The sequence below is a fragment of the Clarias gariepinus genome, chromosome 10 (assembly GCF_024256425.1).
Source record: "Clarias gariepinus isolate MV-2021 ecotype Netherlands chromosome 10, CGAR_prim_01v2, whole genome shotgun sequence".
NCBI lineage: Eukaryota > Metazoa > Chordata > Actinopteri > Siluriformes > Clariidae > Clarias > Clarias gariepinus.
Genome location: NC_071109.1, coordinates 26,340,352 through 26,357,515, shown reverse-complemented (window position 1 = coordinate 26,357,515; position 17,164 = coordinate 26,340,352). Strand labels below are relative to the sequence as shown.

The window sequence follows — 17,164 nt, the reverse complement described above, 5'->3', positions numbered from 1 at the left end:
TAATTTGTACTTGTGTATAGTTGTTCGAACTGATAGGTCCAGTAAGCGCTGTCAAAGAAACTCTTTAATGTTGGCACACAGGATGTATCATCTGTGGTCAACCATGACCACTAACAGGAAATTAAGAGGTCTTGGGTTTGGCAAAAATAAAAGATTAGTGAGCTTCAAATAAATAATCTAAGTAAATGTATAAATGTTTTTCACCCTGCATGTTGACCTTGTGTTAATGTCACAAATCCCAACATAAAATAAATTGTTGTTTTTTTTTCTAATAAAGATGTATATTGTACAATAATTTCTCCAGGAAAAGACTAGTTTAAAGAAATTATTGAAAGTCCAGTATGGTCATGATATTCCTATTTGTGATGTGTGTTTGTAAACATCTGACCACAGCTGTGTGAGATTGATGGTCAGATGCTCACAAATTTCCAGCTATGTTGTTTCTACCACTGCAAAAATAAATACAGACTCCATGAATATGCTTTGCCAGGGTTGCTTTGAAAACCAATGTGCTGAAAGATTTGAACTGGATGTCAGTACTGTATTTTTAAACAGATGGATTAAGCATCTTGTTTCATGCTACTAAAAGCTACTATAAGAGAAGGTAAGATGGCAGGTGTACTCATTTTTGCCGGTAGTATATAGAAGCATGAAATTAAAATGCCTAGGCCATTTTTCTAAAAATAATTGTGGAGCACCCTAGAGCTTGAATAATGTCATGCCTATAAACTACATTGATAATCCAATGTATATTTATAACATTTTATAAAGCACTGTGGGTTTTGTATGTATTGTTTGTAAAAAAAAAAAAAAAAAAAAAACTATGCAGTCCTATTTTTGATATTTGTTGCCTTTCCTGTGCGAATCAGCTTGATCGAATGTTGATTAGTCTTTTCTATCTCCTTTAAACCCCTAACACTATCTCACTGTTCTGTCTGACAAATGTATTTGTTAAAGATAAGCCTAATGAGTGTTTCTATTAGAAAATTTTCATTAAGACCCACCAGTATATCACCTGATTTAAATGGGTTTATTGCACAGTTCCTTTTAGAGCATCCAGAATATAATAAGTGATGATTTCGCACAACCTACCTTTGTGTAGCCATAAAACATAAGGGTGACTATGATTTATACTGTTGTTTGAGTGTGTGTGTGTGTATGAATTGTGCATAGGACAATTCCAAAGTACAGACAAAGATGCAGATCTGGGGCTCTTCAAACTCTGTCTAGCATATATTGAAAACAGCCTCGATTCACTAGTTTCAAAAACAATTTCCGTGTCTGATTGTAGATATTTAATATGAATATATGTGAATTACTGTTCATTACTGATGTTTGCTAATTTATAATCTTTTAATACATTGCCGCTAAATAAATCAATATCATTCTTTCTGCATCTTTAAAAGCTGACAAGTATCTCATTAGAACAGAGTTTTCAAGATGGTGATTGATGCTAAAGTAATTGCAAACAGTTAAAATCAAATCTTATAATGCAAGCCAAGGAAAACCACTTGATACTCAATCATGGTTGCAGCTAATTACAGTATATTGAAGTGAATATGTACGTTGTAGCATCAATTTGACTTATGACTTTTTTTCCACTTCAAAACCCATTGAGCATATTAAAATTTCCTTACTTTGTAACCTTTTGAGGTTACTAAAAATGGACTCTTCAGAACTTTTACAGCTACGAGGGTAAGTCGAATATTATCTGCACCCCGGTTATAATAAAACTTCTGTTGGCCTGCACTCTTATCAGTTCTTTTTGTTTAAGGATACTTGTTAAGTCACAGGTGTGAACGTGTTACATCAGTTCATTTGTAATTGCAGTGTGAATAACAATAGATGCCCTACTTGTGATTTGCCAGAAAGAAGAGCAGCATGCAGTGACCTTTTTTTTTGCGGCCTGAAGGTGTATGTGGTGCCGAAATTATTCCTTAACAGAAATGTTTCTATACCTGTGAACAAAATTTGGACCGATACTCTAAGCAAGGTAAACGTTTTTTAAAGGGAATCATTACTGGTGACAAGACATAGATTCTTCACTACAAGCCTGAGAGTAAGCAGAGTATGGACCAGAACCATGGAGAAAGATTCACTTCTGATGAAGAAATGAAGACAACGGTGCATTCATGGCTTGCAGCTCGGCCTAAAATATTTTTTAATAAGGGAATATGAAAACTTGTTGACAGATGGACAAAGTATTTTGAAAAGTAAGGAGATTATGTAAAAGATTATGTATTTGACTTTTCTAAAAGTTCATTCAAATAAACTCTACAGCCAGAGTGTGGATAATTTTTGACCCCTCTTGTACCCCCTCATACATTGGAAGTTAATAGAAACACCAAACTGTTTAGTCCATCAGCATCCATCAGAAAAGTACTTCTCATGTATGAGTCTAAGTTTTATTTTTGACTAGAAGAAAGAAGTAGGATGTTGTAACATATTTACAAAAATATAATCTTTTCTGTACAAATGTATGAGTCACACTTGATGTAAAGTAGAATAAATGTACTCCTGAATGACATACTTGATTGCCAGGCACAGCTGTTAAAAGCTTTCACGTGAACCATCATGGTGTATCAAGGCATGCAGTAGATGCTTTTACAAGACACAGAATGATGCATGGTAAGCGGCTTCTAGTAATTAAAGAGCAGAGTTTTTAATTCAATATTAAACCCTGTGGGAGTTGAGATCACTTCTTTGTGCTAAGGTGATACCTCATGCTGTCTGTGCCTTTCCTGTGCAACATGCAAAGGTTTAAACACTTAAGTCTGTTAAAATAAATGTTGCAGTTCTAAAATGTGTGTCACTGAAAAATAGCATTTCGGTCATCTTTAACAAACCAAATGCTTAGCTTAATTGCAAAAATGTACTTTTGTTTGCACTTTAAATTTTTAAAACTTGGCTTTAGTGAGTAATGTTAAATTACAGTGGGGATAGAGTAAAGGCAGCTATGTTTCTTGTTATATTATGACCATGTCAATTAATTTAATGAAGGAAACTGTAAAGTTTATTATAAAATCATATTTGTAATTGAAAAAAATCCAATAAATATGTAAAGGTTAGGCAGCACGGTGACTTCCTGCTTGGTCTGTGTGTATGGAGTTTGCATGTTGCGTGCTTGGTGGGTTTCCTCCCAGTACTCTGGTTTCCTCCCACAGTCCAAAGACATGCAGATTAGGCTAATTGGCGTTCCCAAATTGCCTGTAGGGTGTAAATGAGCGTGTGATCATGTGTGCATGTGTGGGTACTCTACAATGAATTGGGACCTCATCTAGGGTGTATCCCACCGTGTGCCCTAAGTCTCCTGGGATGGGCTCCAGAGTCCCACAATCCTGTTGCGGGTAAAAAGGTATAGACGATAATAGATAGATACTTTACAGTATCTATACATGTGTGATTCCTTTAAGTAATATATCTGATTTTCAGAGAGCTGAACACTTTTACAAAGTGTTTTTACATAATGTCTATAAATGATCCTACGGCATAATGGAATGTATATCAATATATATGAATATATGAGTCCATTCTGCATTGTTATTTTTGTATGACTGGAAATGTTGTATAAGCAATATTATTATAACTTTATAGCTGAAGATATTGTAGGCATTAAAGGATTACATTATTCTGGGCTTGTCGAACCAATCTTTTTAAACAAACAAACAAAATTGCAATGAAATGACCTGAGAAATCCTTTAATCGACTGGGTGATCAATAGGCCACAGGGGTATGTAGTGTTGAATATGTGTACATGGTCCCAAAGAAACAAGTGTGGAAGGGTCTACATTGTAATATTAAAATATTTTAATAAAACAGTGATAATGATAAAACATTTAGGTCTACATTTCCATTATCAAAAGCCCTGTCCTGGTTGGTCCTTAATCCAAATGTTCAATATTTAGATTAAAAACAGTTACAATATGTAGCTATACAGTAGCTCATGGCTTATGAGAGGTCTAATTAAATTATAACCTATATAACAGCTCCCCTATTATTTTCTGAAATTATCGCTAGACTATTCCAGAATTTTTCAAAAGTCAACTGACCTTTGTGTTTTAAAATAACAAATTAATGTTGTTGCTTAATTACTTATTTATTTACAACCCCAAATGAGAAACAGTTGGGACAGTATGGAAAATGCAAATAAAAAAAGAAAGTAGTGAATTTTAAATTTACTTTAACTTGTATTTCATTGCAGACAATATGAAAGCAAAATATTATTTTTTTTGTCAACTTCATTCAATTTGTAAATATACATCCTTTCCTGTCATTCAAACCTGCAACACATTTCAAAAAAGGTTAGGACACGAGCAATTTAGGGCTTGTGATTAGGTGAATTGGTTAAATAATAATAAATGCGACAACGAAGACCCCGTACTGTTGCCTACCTTAAGACTTGTTTGCAGGAAGAATGGGACAAAATTACACCTGAAACACTTCATCACTTGGTGTCTTTAGTCCCTAAACGTCTTTTAAGTTTTGTGGAAAAGAATGGCAACATTACAAAGTGGTAAATGCTTTACTGTTCCATTTTCTGTTACATTTTTTAAATGTGTTGCAAGAACCAAAATTGGAATATGTGTTTATTTAAAAAAAATAATAATAATAATAAAAAAAGTAAATTTAGAAATCACTACTTTCTTTAAACTAGTACTGTACCTCTATGGTTTGAAGGTAGATGAATATGGTAGAAGCCAGAGGAAACCCTCTGTGCCCATTGTACCACAATACCACAAACAGGTTTACCACTGAATAAAGAACCTGATGTTTAAAACAAAATTCACAGTTTTCCCCATCATGCTTAAAACTACCCTGAATGATCCATGAAACTATAGTGCAAGGTCTTGTGAGTCAGATTTATTTGTTTACTCTTCAGTGCTAATAAAATCCTGTTGGTGCATTAATTAGACAGGATTAGCAGCAATCAGGGGGTCATCTTTGATGTTGGGTGAGATAAATCTTAAATGAGTCTAATAAATCTAATGAGTGAAAAACACAAATAAATATATTACCAGATAAATATAATGTTACAGTCTACAGTGCTGGATTGAGTCCATTTCTGTTTATTGTCTTGATAAGGACTAGAAAATGAGGCAAGTTTAAGATGGAATAAGTTTATTAACTGGGTTAAACCTCTACATATAATTTCTCATTAATCCTCGACATCTTCTAGTTTTCAGATAGTTTACAGGTAGTTATTATTCAATTCTTTAATTTATTAAATATTATATTTATTAATAAATTTTATGATTATTTTACATTTTTGGTGTCAATCTGTAATCTCCCATAACAAAACTAAGGAAACAGTTATTGACTTTAGAAAGATCCAAAATCCACTGTCTCTTGTTGTCTCTTGTTTAAGTGTGTGGAAGTAATTAACATCTACAAGTACTTCTACCTTCAGCCAGACCCTATAATAAGTCTGTGCCGGAGTGGTTTCTTTCTTCTTCTTTCTTCTGTCGTACAAGGACTGAATCATCGTTTTATAAATGTATTTATTTTTTCTTGAGCTGCTAAACCATTTCACAAACATCATGCACAACATTGTCCAAATTAATTAAATTGAAATACAATTAAAAAAATTTTTTGTATTAATAATTTACATGTAAGTATGAATCATTATTTAAGCTAGCAGGCTTTTTGTCAGTAAACTAACCAATCATGTTTGCTACTGGTGAAGGTGTTTAGTGTTTTAACAAAGGTTAGGAAAAATATAAGGAAAGTCTTCTGCTGCTTAATTGCCTTTGGTACCTAGTTTTAAATTGACATTATTTTCATGCTTATTAGCATATTGGGCAATGATAAAACACGTTACCACCTTATTTATGCAATTATTCAATTCGCCAATCATAAAATCCACATCAGTAGTGATTTTATGTATGATTTTCAACTACTATTCATGCCAATCATCAAAAGGAGGGAAAATGCCGATGATCTCACTGAATTGATCATGGCATGATTGCTAGTGACAGACGGACTGGTTTGAGCATTTAGGATCTGCTGATATCCTGGGATTTTCACACACAGTCTCCTGGGTTTACACAAAATGGTGTGAAATCCAAAAACATTTGGTGAGTGTAAATTCTGTGGACAGATTGTGGATGAGAGAGGTTGAACGAGAATAGCGAGACTGGTTTGAGCTGATAAGGAGAAAGACAACTCAAATATCCATTCTTTACAAGTTTGGTGAGAAAAAATAAATTCCAACATGCACACCATTTCAGACATTGATCTTCAACAGTTTCATTCAGTCTGTGCCCACTATAGTCTCAGATTCTAGTTGTTGGTTGACAGGAATGGAACCTGATGTGTACAGTCTTCTGCTGTATGGTCTTGTGTTTCAGATGGTTGTGTGATTGAAACACATATAGCGCATACTGTGCAAAGGTTTTAGATTTTTTTTAAACACATTTTTATCATAGATGTTTATTTTATGACTTCTGAAAAAATAAATGTTGCAGATTCTCTTTGTATGTCAGTAAAGAAAGAAACATTACATAACTGACTTTTTTTAACAAAAAAAAAAAAAAGAAACAGAAGCAACTGCAACAGTCTATGTCTCTAGCAGAACTTTGGAAAATTCTCAGAGTAGCTCAGTAAAGTATATCTGACACTGCTGATGTTTTTATACACAAAAGGTCAAACTAAATATTGACAAACAAAATACAGGTAATTACAGTGTACAGCTCTTAATAATACTGTTTTGTACTATAACCATTTAATTTCACTATAATAATAATAATAATAATAATAATAATAATAATAATAATAATAACAACAACAACAACAACAACAATAATAATGATAATAAGATTATAACTTTTTAAAATTATTATTATTATTATTATTATTATTATTATTATTATTATTGTAACAAAAATCACTGCCCTTATTTCAGAGGAGTAAAGAAATTGTTAATACAGAATCTTCTCATTAAAACAGAACTTGATTAGAGATAGAAGACCCTAATTTCTTGTTGCTATTTTAGCTAGCGATCTTATTTGATACCAAAACAATAGGGATCAAATACACATTATAATCTCCACCTCCATAGCCATCTGTTTTCTCTGCTGAGTCAGAGTCCTTTTATTCTGACTGTAGACATCTTGTTCCATATCCACTGGTGCTATATGTATTTCACAAGACAGGAGTGAAGACAAACACCCACGCACACAGAGCAACTGGATGAGGGCATTAGAACCAGGGAGATCTGTGAGACAGATTCACTGCAGGAAGAAATCTGAATATTTGACTGAAAACAATCCTCGAAAGGTTATTGAAACTGTGGACAAAGAAAATGGTTAGGGAATAATAAGAAATAAACTCTCCCACACTGTATAAGGTTTTTGTCCTGCAGCTGATACTTGCCATTAAAGGGCCATTACTTGTTTACTCTTTTTCTCACTCTTTCTTTCTCACATGGATCTTGGCAAATAAATGCTTAAGTATTTAATTATTAACATACTGATGTTTACTTTTCCCTTTATTTTCTTTATGTGGCGCTCACATGCATATACATGTGCAAGAAAGCACCCATTCTACCAAAACCGAATGTTTTGGACAGTGCAGACTACATTGCAGTTCTCGAGAGACCTGTGTCACATAGTCCTGAAGGCTCAGTGATCATTAAAAAAGAGCTTTGAAGAATTTCTCTGATCTTATAAATGGTATCACTTCTTTTTCACTTCTTTAATCATGGCAGTTTTTTAACTTTAGGAACCCTTTTTGGAGTGAGTAAAAAGAATGCATTTGGCAAAGCAGTTTTGAAGTAGAAAACACTTAAAGTTAAAAGACATGAGTGGGGCCTGCAAACATAACACTGGCATGAAAGCAAACAAAGAAATGTCAGCAGCTCAACAGCTCCAGCAGTGATGCGATGTAATTTCCCAGAAGCCCCTTGTTCCTGAGAGTGAGCTGCCTGTCAGAATGAGGAATTGGGCAGATGTTGGAGAGAGCTGTCAGTGACATAACCTTTAAATTAGAGGCATTTGCCCTGTATTTTCCTTCATACTGCACCAGGATGAGCATCACCTCTCCTGTGGTTAGTACACAGAGCTTGTACTCACAAGTCAACCCTTTTTGCACTAGTCTAGCTTTTAAAGTCCTATGTGGGGAGAGGTTCATTGATTTTCTGGATATATCTATGTGCAGCCTAATCTTTAATTGCTCCTACCACTTTGTGCCACTACAATTTGTGTTTAAAGATATGATCATAGAGAGATTAGGCTATATTTTATTGCAGCATGTTATAAACTAAAATCTCTTTAAATGGGCAGCACGACTAATAGCTGAAAGTAATTTAGATGGCCAGTAATTAAAACCATCTGCCTATTAGGGGTGAAATTATCACCTGAAATAGGCCCTCATATAAACACATATCTGTAATTTTGTTCAGTTTTACTCATGACGTCAATATTTCACAGCATTGAAATTATTGTTACATTGGCATTGGTTGCCGAATGCCTATACTTTTGCTTTCTGAAAAACAGGTGTTTATATTCCAGTGTATTGTTATAAAGTCTAAAAGAGCTCTTTGATTTTATTGACAAGGTTACCAGGATGCAATTAGGTGTTAAACACAATAAGTCTGAGGGGTACTCTGTCTACCTCTTCATTAAGCCTAGAAATCCTGTGATATTGCCTTCTGATCAATAATGGAATTAAAAAAATTGATCTTTTTTTTCTGCACAGTGCATAATTGCAACTTACTGCTAATGAAGGATAATAACGGTGCTAAAAGCATAAGAAATTTAATGAAGACATCAGCTTTTGTTTTTCTTACAGAAGGTTATAGGTGAAATGAAAACTTTATAGCATTTTCTTCTGCAATTCTGAATTATGCAGTAATACCTGTAAAATATTACACCTGAACAAGACACTTAACAGTACCAAGGCATTAAACAATTACCTTGGGCTAATGCAAGACTAAGGATGTAACTTTTGATTACACCAATTTAGGCATGAAATATATGTTGACACCAATTCAATTTGGGATTTTTTAAAGCATCACAAAGTTAGATTTACCTTTTTTATGAGTGTTTCAAAAAAAGTGGGTTGACAAGAAGGTTCGTTTTTGTGGGGATGAATTTAGGGTGGCCAAAGCAAGACAACTGCATGCTCAGTGATTTTCACTTGGCTGCAGGCGTAAGCGGATCCCGAGGGAACAAAAAATTAAACTGAATCATGCCCACGAAAAACTGAATGTGGCAGGGGAACAAATGTACGATTTAGGATTTTAAACCCCTTAACTTCAAACTCTTTGCAGATCTATATATAGCAAGATGCAACTCACTGCAATAGCTTTAAGACCGCTCTGTTGCCTGGGCTTTAGGTAGATGTGTCAGTGGCAGATTCTGCTTAATGCTACTTTAAACATGGATTTGCTTGTGGATGATGTCAAAACATGTCGTTTTATATATATAGCCTATATAAAGCTTCAGATATATTGTTGCCACATTTTTCAGTATTTTTATTCCTAAATTGTATTAAGCATCACATTTAACGATGAGGTTGCTGGGTAATTCATCTGCAGTTCACAGGCTATTGACCCAGGTTAAAGGACCATTACTAAAGGTAAGATTCCTCTGAAAAGCTGCCTAAGGGCTTTAGCTACCTAGTAAGTGGAAGATTGGGAGGTTAATATTAATATTACAGATGAAGAGACTGCTTTTTTGTTGTTGTCTCTAGCATGTAACATGAATGCTGTCCAAAATGAATATAAATCATTTCCTTTATAACTGTGTAAGACCATAGGAAATAATAATGGCATCATGAAAAGATTAATTTTAGCACAGACAGCTACTGTGCAGTGTCCACATGAATACAAATGTGCTCATTTTTTAAAAAAGCATAACCATAACCACCTCAGAGTTTTTGAACAAAAAGACCGGGAAGTATCTACACCCACAGAAACTGTTGACATTCCACTATTTAAATATGTCTAGACTGTGATAAGCCTTGCTCACATCTGAATAGAAATTTATTTGAGAGGGGAAAAAAGACTGTAATAGGCTGATATCTTTACCCAGTTGTGACGTCACATATAGAGGAAATGATTTTGAAGCTGAGCATAATAAGACACTTGTATGTCTGCAGATGATTTCTGCCCAACAGCACTGACTCTTTCTGCAAATACGAGCAAAGCACCTATAACAGTTTATGTGTATTCACAATGGCCAATGCTTAAAACAATTTTTCTGTTGACATACATAAAGGTTAAAATGGGTATATGTGTGTTTTAATTACTGGAAAAACTTAGTTTTAGTTTCCCAAGAGAGTCATAAAATCATGTTTCATTTCCAAATACTGAGGATTGAAACTGAAACATTCCCTTACCCCAAACACTCACTTATATATTAAACATAATCTAGATATCTGATTCAGTATTTGTGATACCACATTATATTTAAGCTCTGTAAAGATTATGTATGTCTGGGTGTCAAGCAAATAAATAAAAATAAGAGATTGTTCCTGTACTTATTAGCCATAAATATTGTAAGGTAAAGTTATGGTTTACCACTGGTTCAAATATAACACGGGTTGTGGCTGAATGGAAAACAAGGATTGCATTTCAACCCTTTGTCACCAGCTTGAAAATACTTGACACTATTTGCAAAACTCTCAGAAGAGGCCTTTTCTTGTAAAATATTACATGATAAAAACAAAAATATAGACATTATATGTTATAATTCCCATAGTCAGACACCAGGCTCTTATTTGCCTTGGGTGCTTGCAGTATTTCCAGAGAAAAACATGAGTATCATGTCAGTACCAAAGTACAAGTTATAATTTACTCTTATACTAAGATTCGAAAGACCTGTTGAAAAACAGAAAATGTAATTATGAATTTTCTGAATCATTTAACACAATTTGACTTATTGTATTCAAAGCGGTGATGAAGATAAAAAAGAGAAACTAGGCTCTGAACTTAAAAATGGTGTAAACACACAAAGTGATAAAGGGCTCCTGGATCACAAAGTGTTCAAAGTGTTTAAAGGACTGACCGACCCCCTGTCTAACCTACAGCCAGCTATATAAACTGCCCTATCTGCCCTCTTCTACACCTTATAACAATATTGTTATAAGGTGTAGAAGAGGGCAGATAGGGCAGTGAGAATGATAGGTTATAACCCAATAACCTATCATTCTCATTCAAAGTCATAACCAGGTGAAAGAAATGCCAAGTGGGTGCACCCAAAATATGCTATATATGTATATATCCATACTCGTGTACATCAGAACCCTCACTGACTAATATGCCCTTGGAAAACTTAGCGGGAGGGGTTGGATTGGAGGGCTATGGGGTGCACAAACCAATCTGGTGGTATTATTAACGCATTCGATGACAGGTCATTGCGCAAAGAGAGCTCGCGCTTACGTACGTGAGAGAAATAAGCGCGCTAGGCGGGGCGACTCCCGTTAAACAGAGGAGCAAATAAAAAGCCCAGCGCGAGCCTGAGTGTGGTACAGTAGTTTGAGCATCGCGCGCCTTCGTGCCAAAAAAAGGTCATTTCGATCAGCACCATGGAGAGCTCGAGTACCGCCGCGCGCGCTTTGCTGCTGCTGCTATTAGTACTCCGGAGTTGTGCACGAGCGGACAACGAAGACACCGAAGTGGACCTGGACACAAGAGCCATCCGCGACTTCTATCCAAAAGACCCCAATCTGACCAGCGAAAAACAGCTGGTGAGTTGAACGAATTTGAAACATATGTTAAAAAGTTTTGTGATCCATCTCATAGATGGGTTAAATCGTACTCAACTTCTGATTGCCATGCTTTAATTTAATTTGTTTTTTATGTTCCTAAAACGTTTTTTTCTTACCAGCTTGGGGCTCTCCATGAAGTTCTGGAAAAGCTTCAAATGAAAAGAATTCCGCCTTGGGAGAAGAAATTTGGACAGGTTCCCATGGTAATTGGCAATTTTTTTTAAATCACGCAACTGTAGTTTCAATTGCACGTATATCTGTCTGCAGTTTTATTATTACATAATGCATGTATCACTTTTGTTTTATTGTATTTCTGAATGATTGATTTGATCGTTGTTTTGTCTTTGCTCTCCAGTGCGACGTGGGAGAGCAGTGCGCAGTCCGCAAAGGCTCAAGAATCGGCAAAATGTGCGACTGCCCGCGGGGAGCCTTCTGCAACTTTTTCCTTCTGAAATGTCTGTGAGAATGGAAACAGCATTTTAAGCGGCTTCATCGATGTATCACAAAAGTAATTAATTCATTTATATAGATATTTTTTTAAGTGCAAGAACACGCTGAAGATTTGTGTGCGTGTGTATAAAGTCCTGTTTATCTGTTCATGCACTGCACACATATACTGTACTAATGTCATGAATATGTAACGTCTATGTTTTGTGTATTAAAGTGTGTACACACCTTCTTTTGTAAAGTAGTTTGTGTATCTGTTTTTTTTGTATTAAGAAAAGTAAAATATATGATGATTAAGAAGCTAAGCAGTCACAACAACACTTAAAGGTTTCTTGCAGTTAAGGAGTGAATGAAGGAAGCAGTAGAAAACTCAGATAACTAAAGCCTAAGGAAGTTTATGAAAACTCATTTTTTGAACACTGACAAATTTGCATTGTTTAATGAATTCTTTGACACTGTTGATTTGTGTCAAGGTGGACTTAAATATTAGCACTTTTGAGTTATAATTTAAAACTGTGGGTTTTCATGCATATTTAGCATGTTTTAAAAAAAGAATACATTTTGTGTTCATATTTCATTAAAAAAAACCTCATTAAATAAAATGTATTTCTCCCCACATAAACTTGACTGTTTATAAACTGTCAATTTGAACAGGATTTAAATTAGGTAAATGCACCCCATGTCACTGAACTGGGTTAGACCCTTTTCTCTGTATTAAATCTAAATATATTGAATTTCAAGAACAAAAAAATTGTTCTAAGTAATTTTTTATAAACAATTTTACTATTTTACTATTTTCGTAAAAATGTATGACCTTTGAATAGCAACAAGAAAACAGAGAAAGCATAGCCAACTAGGAGACACAAAGTCAGTGAATATCTATTTATTATGATGTAAATCGTAAGTAAAATGTAGATGATGATCAGACTCTCTGTATGCACTTAAGGTATATACTTGCACTTGTTATTGATGTCTTTGGTTAAGTAAATTCTTAATATGTGTCCTTTAAATAAACCAGAGATAAAAGAAAAGAACTAAGAAGCAAAGTGCTGCCTCTAGGTACCGTATTTGTAAAAATGTTTGTCATGTTATGCTGTGTACATTTGTCGGTGAAGTAAAATCATGCTGCTATAATCAGACACAACAAAGAGAAAAAAATTCTGTCCCAGAACTATAAGCTGTTGCCTTGTTTTTATTATGACTTAAAGGAACTTTTAATGTTTTTAATGAGTATGTATTAAATATATCTAAAAAAATTTCAAACAGGCCTGTATTAAAACACTACTGTATGCAACACATTACTAGTGGATAATAATGGATTTACTAGTGGATAATTCTCAGCAAATTGGTTTCCCTTCCATTTTAATGAACATATGTCTGCTAAATATGTGCTACTGATGATAATTAACCAGAGGAGTAAAAGGGTCCAATATGAATATTTGAATTCTGTAGTTAACCAGTATTCAATTAAGTAAGTCAAAGCCATTTGGCTTCCTGTTTTGATGTGTTTTTATTATTCAGAGTCTTTCAGCTGTTGACATAACAATGACTGCCTTTTTTCCAAAAGAAATGTTGTGCAAAGAACATTGTCAAATGTTCAATTGTCAGCGAGGGCCCCTGGAGTGTTTCACAGACCTTTATTGTGAACTTTCATGCCTACAATTGTGGTAAGGAAAAATCATCACTTTTACCACTGCCAACTAAGATACGTTGCTTTGGAAACTGTCTCTAATAGCCTCCATCTAATTCAATGAGGACTTGTTTGTCATGTGACTACAGAAAGCAGCATTACTCAAAATAACCTTTTAAATGCTATTATTAGAATACTGGGATGTTAAAGGTCTGATGTGAGGAGATGGAGAGCAAGAGTTGAATTGCTGGCCCACAGGAAAAAAATACATCATATACTGTATCTTTAGAAGAAAAAACAGCAATGACTTTTCAAATGCTGTAATGTCAAACCGATCCCAATTCCTTAAGCTAAGCCTTTAGAGCATACTGAACAAAATTACACTACAAGTACAGATTGAGTACTATTTAGTGTACTTTATGTTGTCTTTTTGTTTTTAGCTAGTGTTGTTAATTTATTTTATTCATTTATTTCGTATGTATCACCTTGGTCATGGAAGAACAGTGTTTTGTTTCACTGGTTACTGAACTGTATATAGTTGAAATGACAAATAAAATCCTAGTAAAACTTGAACTCAATCTATGAATGACACTTTTTGTTATTTAATGTAATTTAAGTCCAGATGTCCATTTTAAAATTACATATGTGTTTCGGCTTTATTTGGAAAAGGAAGGCTTGTGCATGTGGGCCTAAGAACATTACATCCAGAGTGAAGTACAGTAGTGGAAGCATGATGACATAGTGCTGCTTCTCTGCAAATAGTACTGCAACATTACACATCGTCAAATGATACATGAATGGAAAGTTGTGCTGGGACATATTACAACTATTTCAAACACTTTACTAACACTCATTAACACCTCCTTCCTTGAAGTGCTCATTATGTCCTATTCTTACTGAGACCAGGTAAACTCAGAACCTAAAGCTGAGCCTTTATCAGGTGACCTGTCTTTCAGTTATGTGTGCTCCATTCGGGTTGAGTGGATGCAAAGCTGCAGGTAAGAGGTTTAGCACTTGGTGCTGTGGTGTACTAGCAACTACTTGGATCAAGGAAAGATACAAGCACACATCTATTTACACCAGGAGGTCTATATCAACCAGAGGCCTGCACTACAGTATCACACTAGTGTTGAAAACAGCCTTTCTCAATAGGTTGTCATAATGCTTAACAACTCAGAATAAGGCAAGTCCCATTTTTCCCAAACTCCAGATTGCTCATGAGTTACCTACAATTGGGTCAATAAGTACTTGGACAGTGACACAATGTCCATAATTCTGCCTCTGTTCTATACCACAATTAATTTAAAATGAAGTGATTAAGATGGGATTAAAAAGTAGACTTCCAGCTTTAATTCAAGGGGTTTAACAAAATATTGCATTAAACATTTAGAAATAACAGTCATTTTTAACATAGTTTTCTATTTTCACTAGTTTCAAGTTAATTGGACCAATCTTACATAGCTATAACACTTCACTTGGATACAAATCTTTTACAGTCAGTGACTACCTGCAGTCTGGAACCCAGGGGCATAACCAAATGCTGAGTTATCATTCCATGTGTTGCTTTGCCAGGCATTTAATGCAGCTGCCTTCAGTTGCTCCTTGTTTGTGGGTCTTTCTTCAGTCAGTTTTGTCTTCAGTTGCAGAAATGCATATTTTGGGTTGAGGTCAAGGGATTGACTCGGCCCTTAAGAACATTCCATTTCTTTCCCTTAAGAAGCTCTCAGGTTGATTTCACAGATTAATTTAAGTCTTTATCTATCTGTATTTGGAGGCCTATCCTATCAGTTTTGCAGCATTTTACTGAATGTGTGCAAACCGTACAGCTCTAACCAGAATACTTTAGAATTCATCCTGCTACTTTTATCAGAATTCTCATTATAAATAAACACTAGTGATCCAGTTACCTTGGCAGCTATACAGGCCCATACTATAACATAGCATCCACCATGATTGACAAATTATTAGTAGTATTTTGTTTTATATATTGAGCTTTTTCTTTGCTCCTCATCCTCTTCTATCATTCTGGTATCAAGTTAATCTTGCTTTCATCTGTCCAAAGAATCTTATATCAGAATTGGCAGGCTTTTGGGTGTTTCATAACAAAGTCCTAACAAGCTTGCTGTTTGTGAGTGTTACTGGTTTACATCTTAGCGTAAACCTCCATTTATAAAGCCATCTTGGCTAAATGTTGTGAGGGGGTTTTATTCACAAAGATAATAATTCTACAATCATCCAATTCAGTTGTCATTTAGCTGACATTATTCTAATTGCACATAAATTTCAGTTGTACTGTAGGGTGTTACAGTAGATTTTACTAATATCACTAGATCTATGTTTACCTACACTGCCTGGCTATCACCATGATATCACTATGTGGAGTTAAAGGGCAAATGCTTAGAAAGCTTTGACCACTTAATTACTCCAGTGATTAATATGTTTTAACTGGCGACCATTCTTTTAAGCTTAGCTGGTGTGGTAAGTATCTTCTAAATTTCTTTAACAACCATGTTGGAAGACATTTCCTGTGATCAAGGAAAGATGTTACTATGTATCAGAAGGGTCAAATTACTAACCCGTATTAAGCAAAGAGATCAAATTAACATATTGCTCAAATTACTGAAATTGTTTTGGCCAGGCTGTGTATATACCACACCATGTTTAATTAGACTGTCTTGGATTACTTTCACCCATGGCTCTGAACACATGCTTATTCACATATCAGCTATTTGCACCTCATTTGCCTCTTTTTCCTCTTTTTTGCAGTACATTACACTCAAAGCTGTTTCTGTTTGCACTTCTGATTGGATGTAACTGCATTGCCTTTGTTTGGTACTCTACAAAATGATAATAAACTTCAATTAATTCTAATATCAGAAAATAATTACATTTTTTCTAACAAGAAACTGAATCTCGGAAGAAGATGGACATTTTAACCAGACAACAACCACAAACATACAGCCAGAACAGCCCAGAAAGGCATTGCATGGCCTAACCAATGTCCTGACTTAAATCCTGTTGACAGTTTATGGATTTCTAAATTGCCAGACAGAGGGACTCTCATAAACCTGGGGACTTTAAGATAATTTGGTAAGAACCAATGCGGTAAAAAGCTAATTACTTCTTACTGTACCTGTCTAAAAGCTGTATTCACCAAGAACAGCTGCACAACAAAGTATTGATGTTGGTAGATTATTCATTTTAATTTTAATTTTTAAGCATAGTTTTTTTTTCATGCTATAAACACATACGCTTTTGTTCTTACAGTATTTATAAGTGCAAAGTCACACTACATTGTGCCTGTACTGACATTATGAACAGTTATTCAATACATTATCAATTTATATTCTTGGCTTTAGAATGAGGAGAAATGCCAGG

At 34.7% G+C, this 17,164-nt stretch overlaps 1 protein-coding gene across 1 annotated transcript; it reads left to right on the top strand.

The window, feature by feature from the left end:
• The first annotated feature begins 11,490 nt into the window (after nt 1–11,490).
• cart2 (cocaine- and amphetamine-regulated transcript 2) lies at nt 11,491–12,374 on the top strand. The gene is made up of 3 exons (XM_053506259.1): nt 11,491–11,688; nt 11,829–11,912; nt 12,065–12,374. Exons 1-3 carry the CDS (start codon nt 11,527–11,529, stop codon nt 12,170–12,172), a joined length of 354 nt encoding a protein of 117 aa, XP_053362234.1. The 5' UTR covers nt 11,491–11,526; the 3' UTR covers nt 12,173–12,374.
• The last annotated feature ends 4,790 nt before the right edge of the window (nt 12,375–17,164 follow it).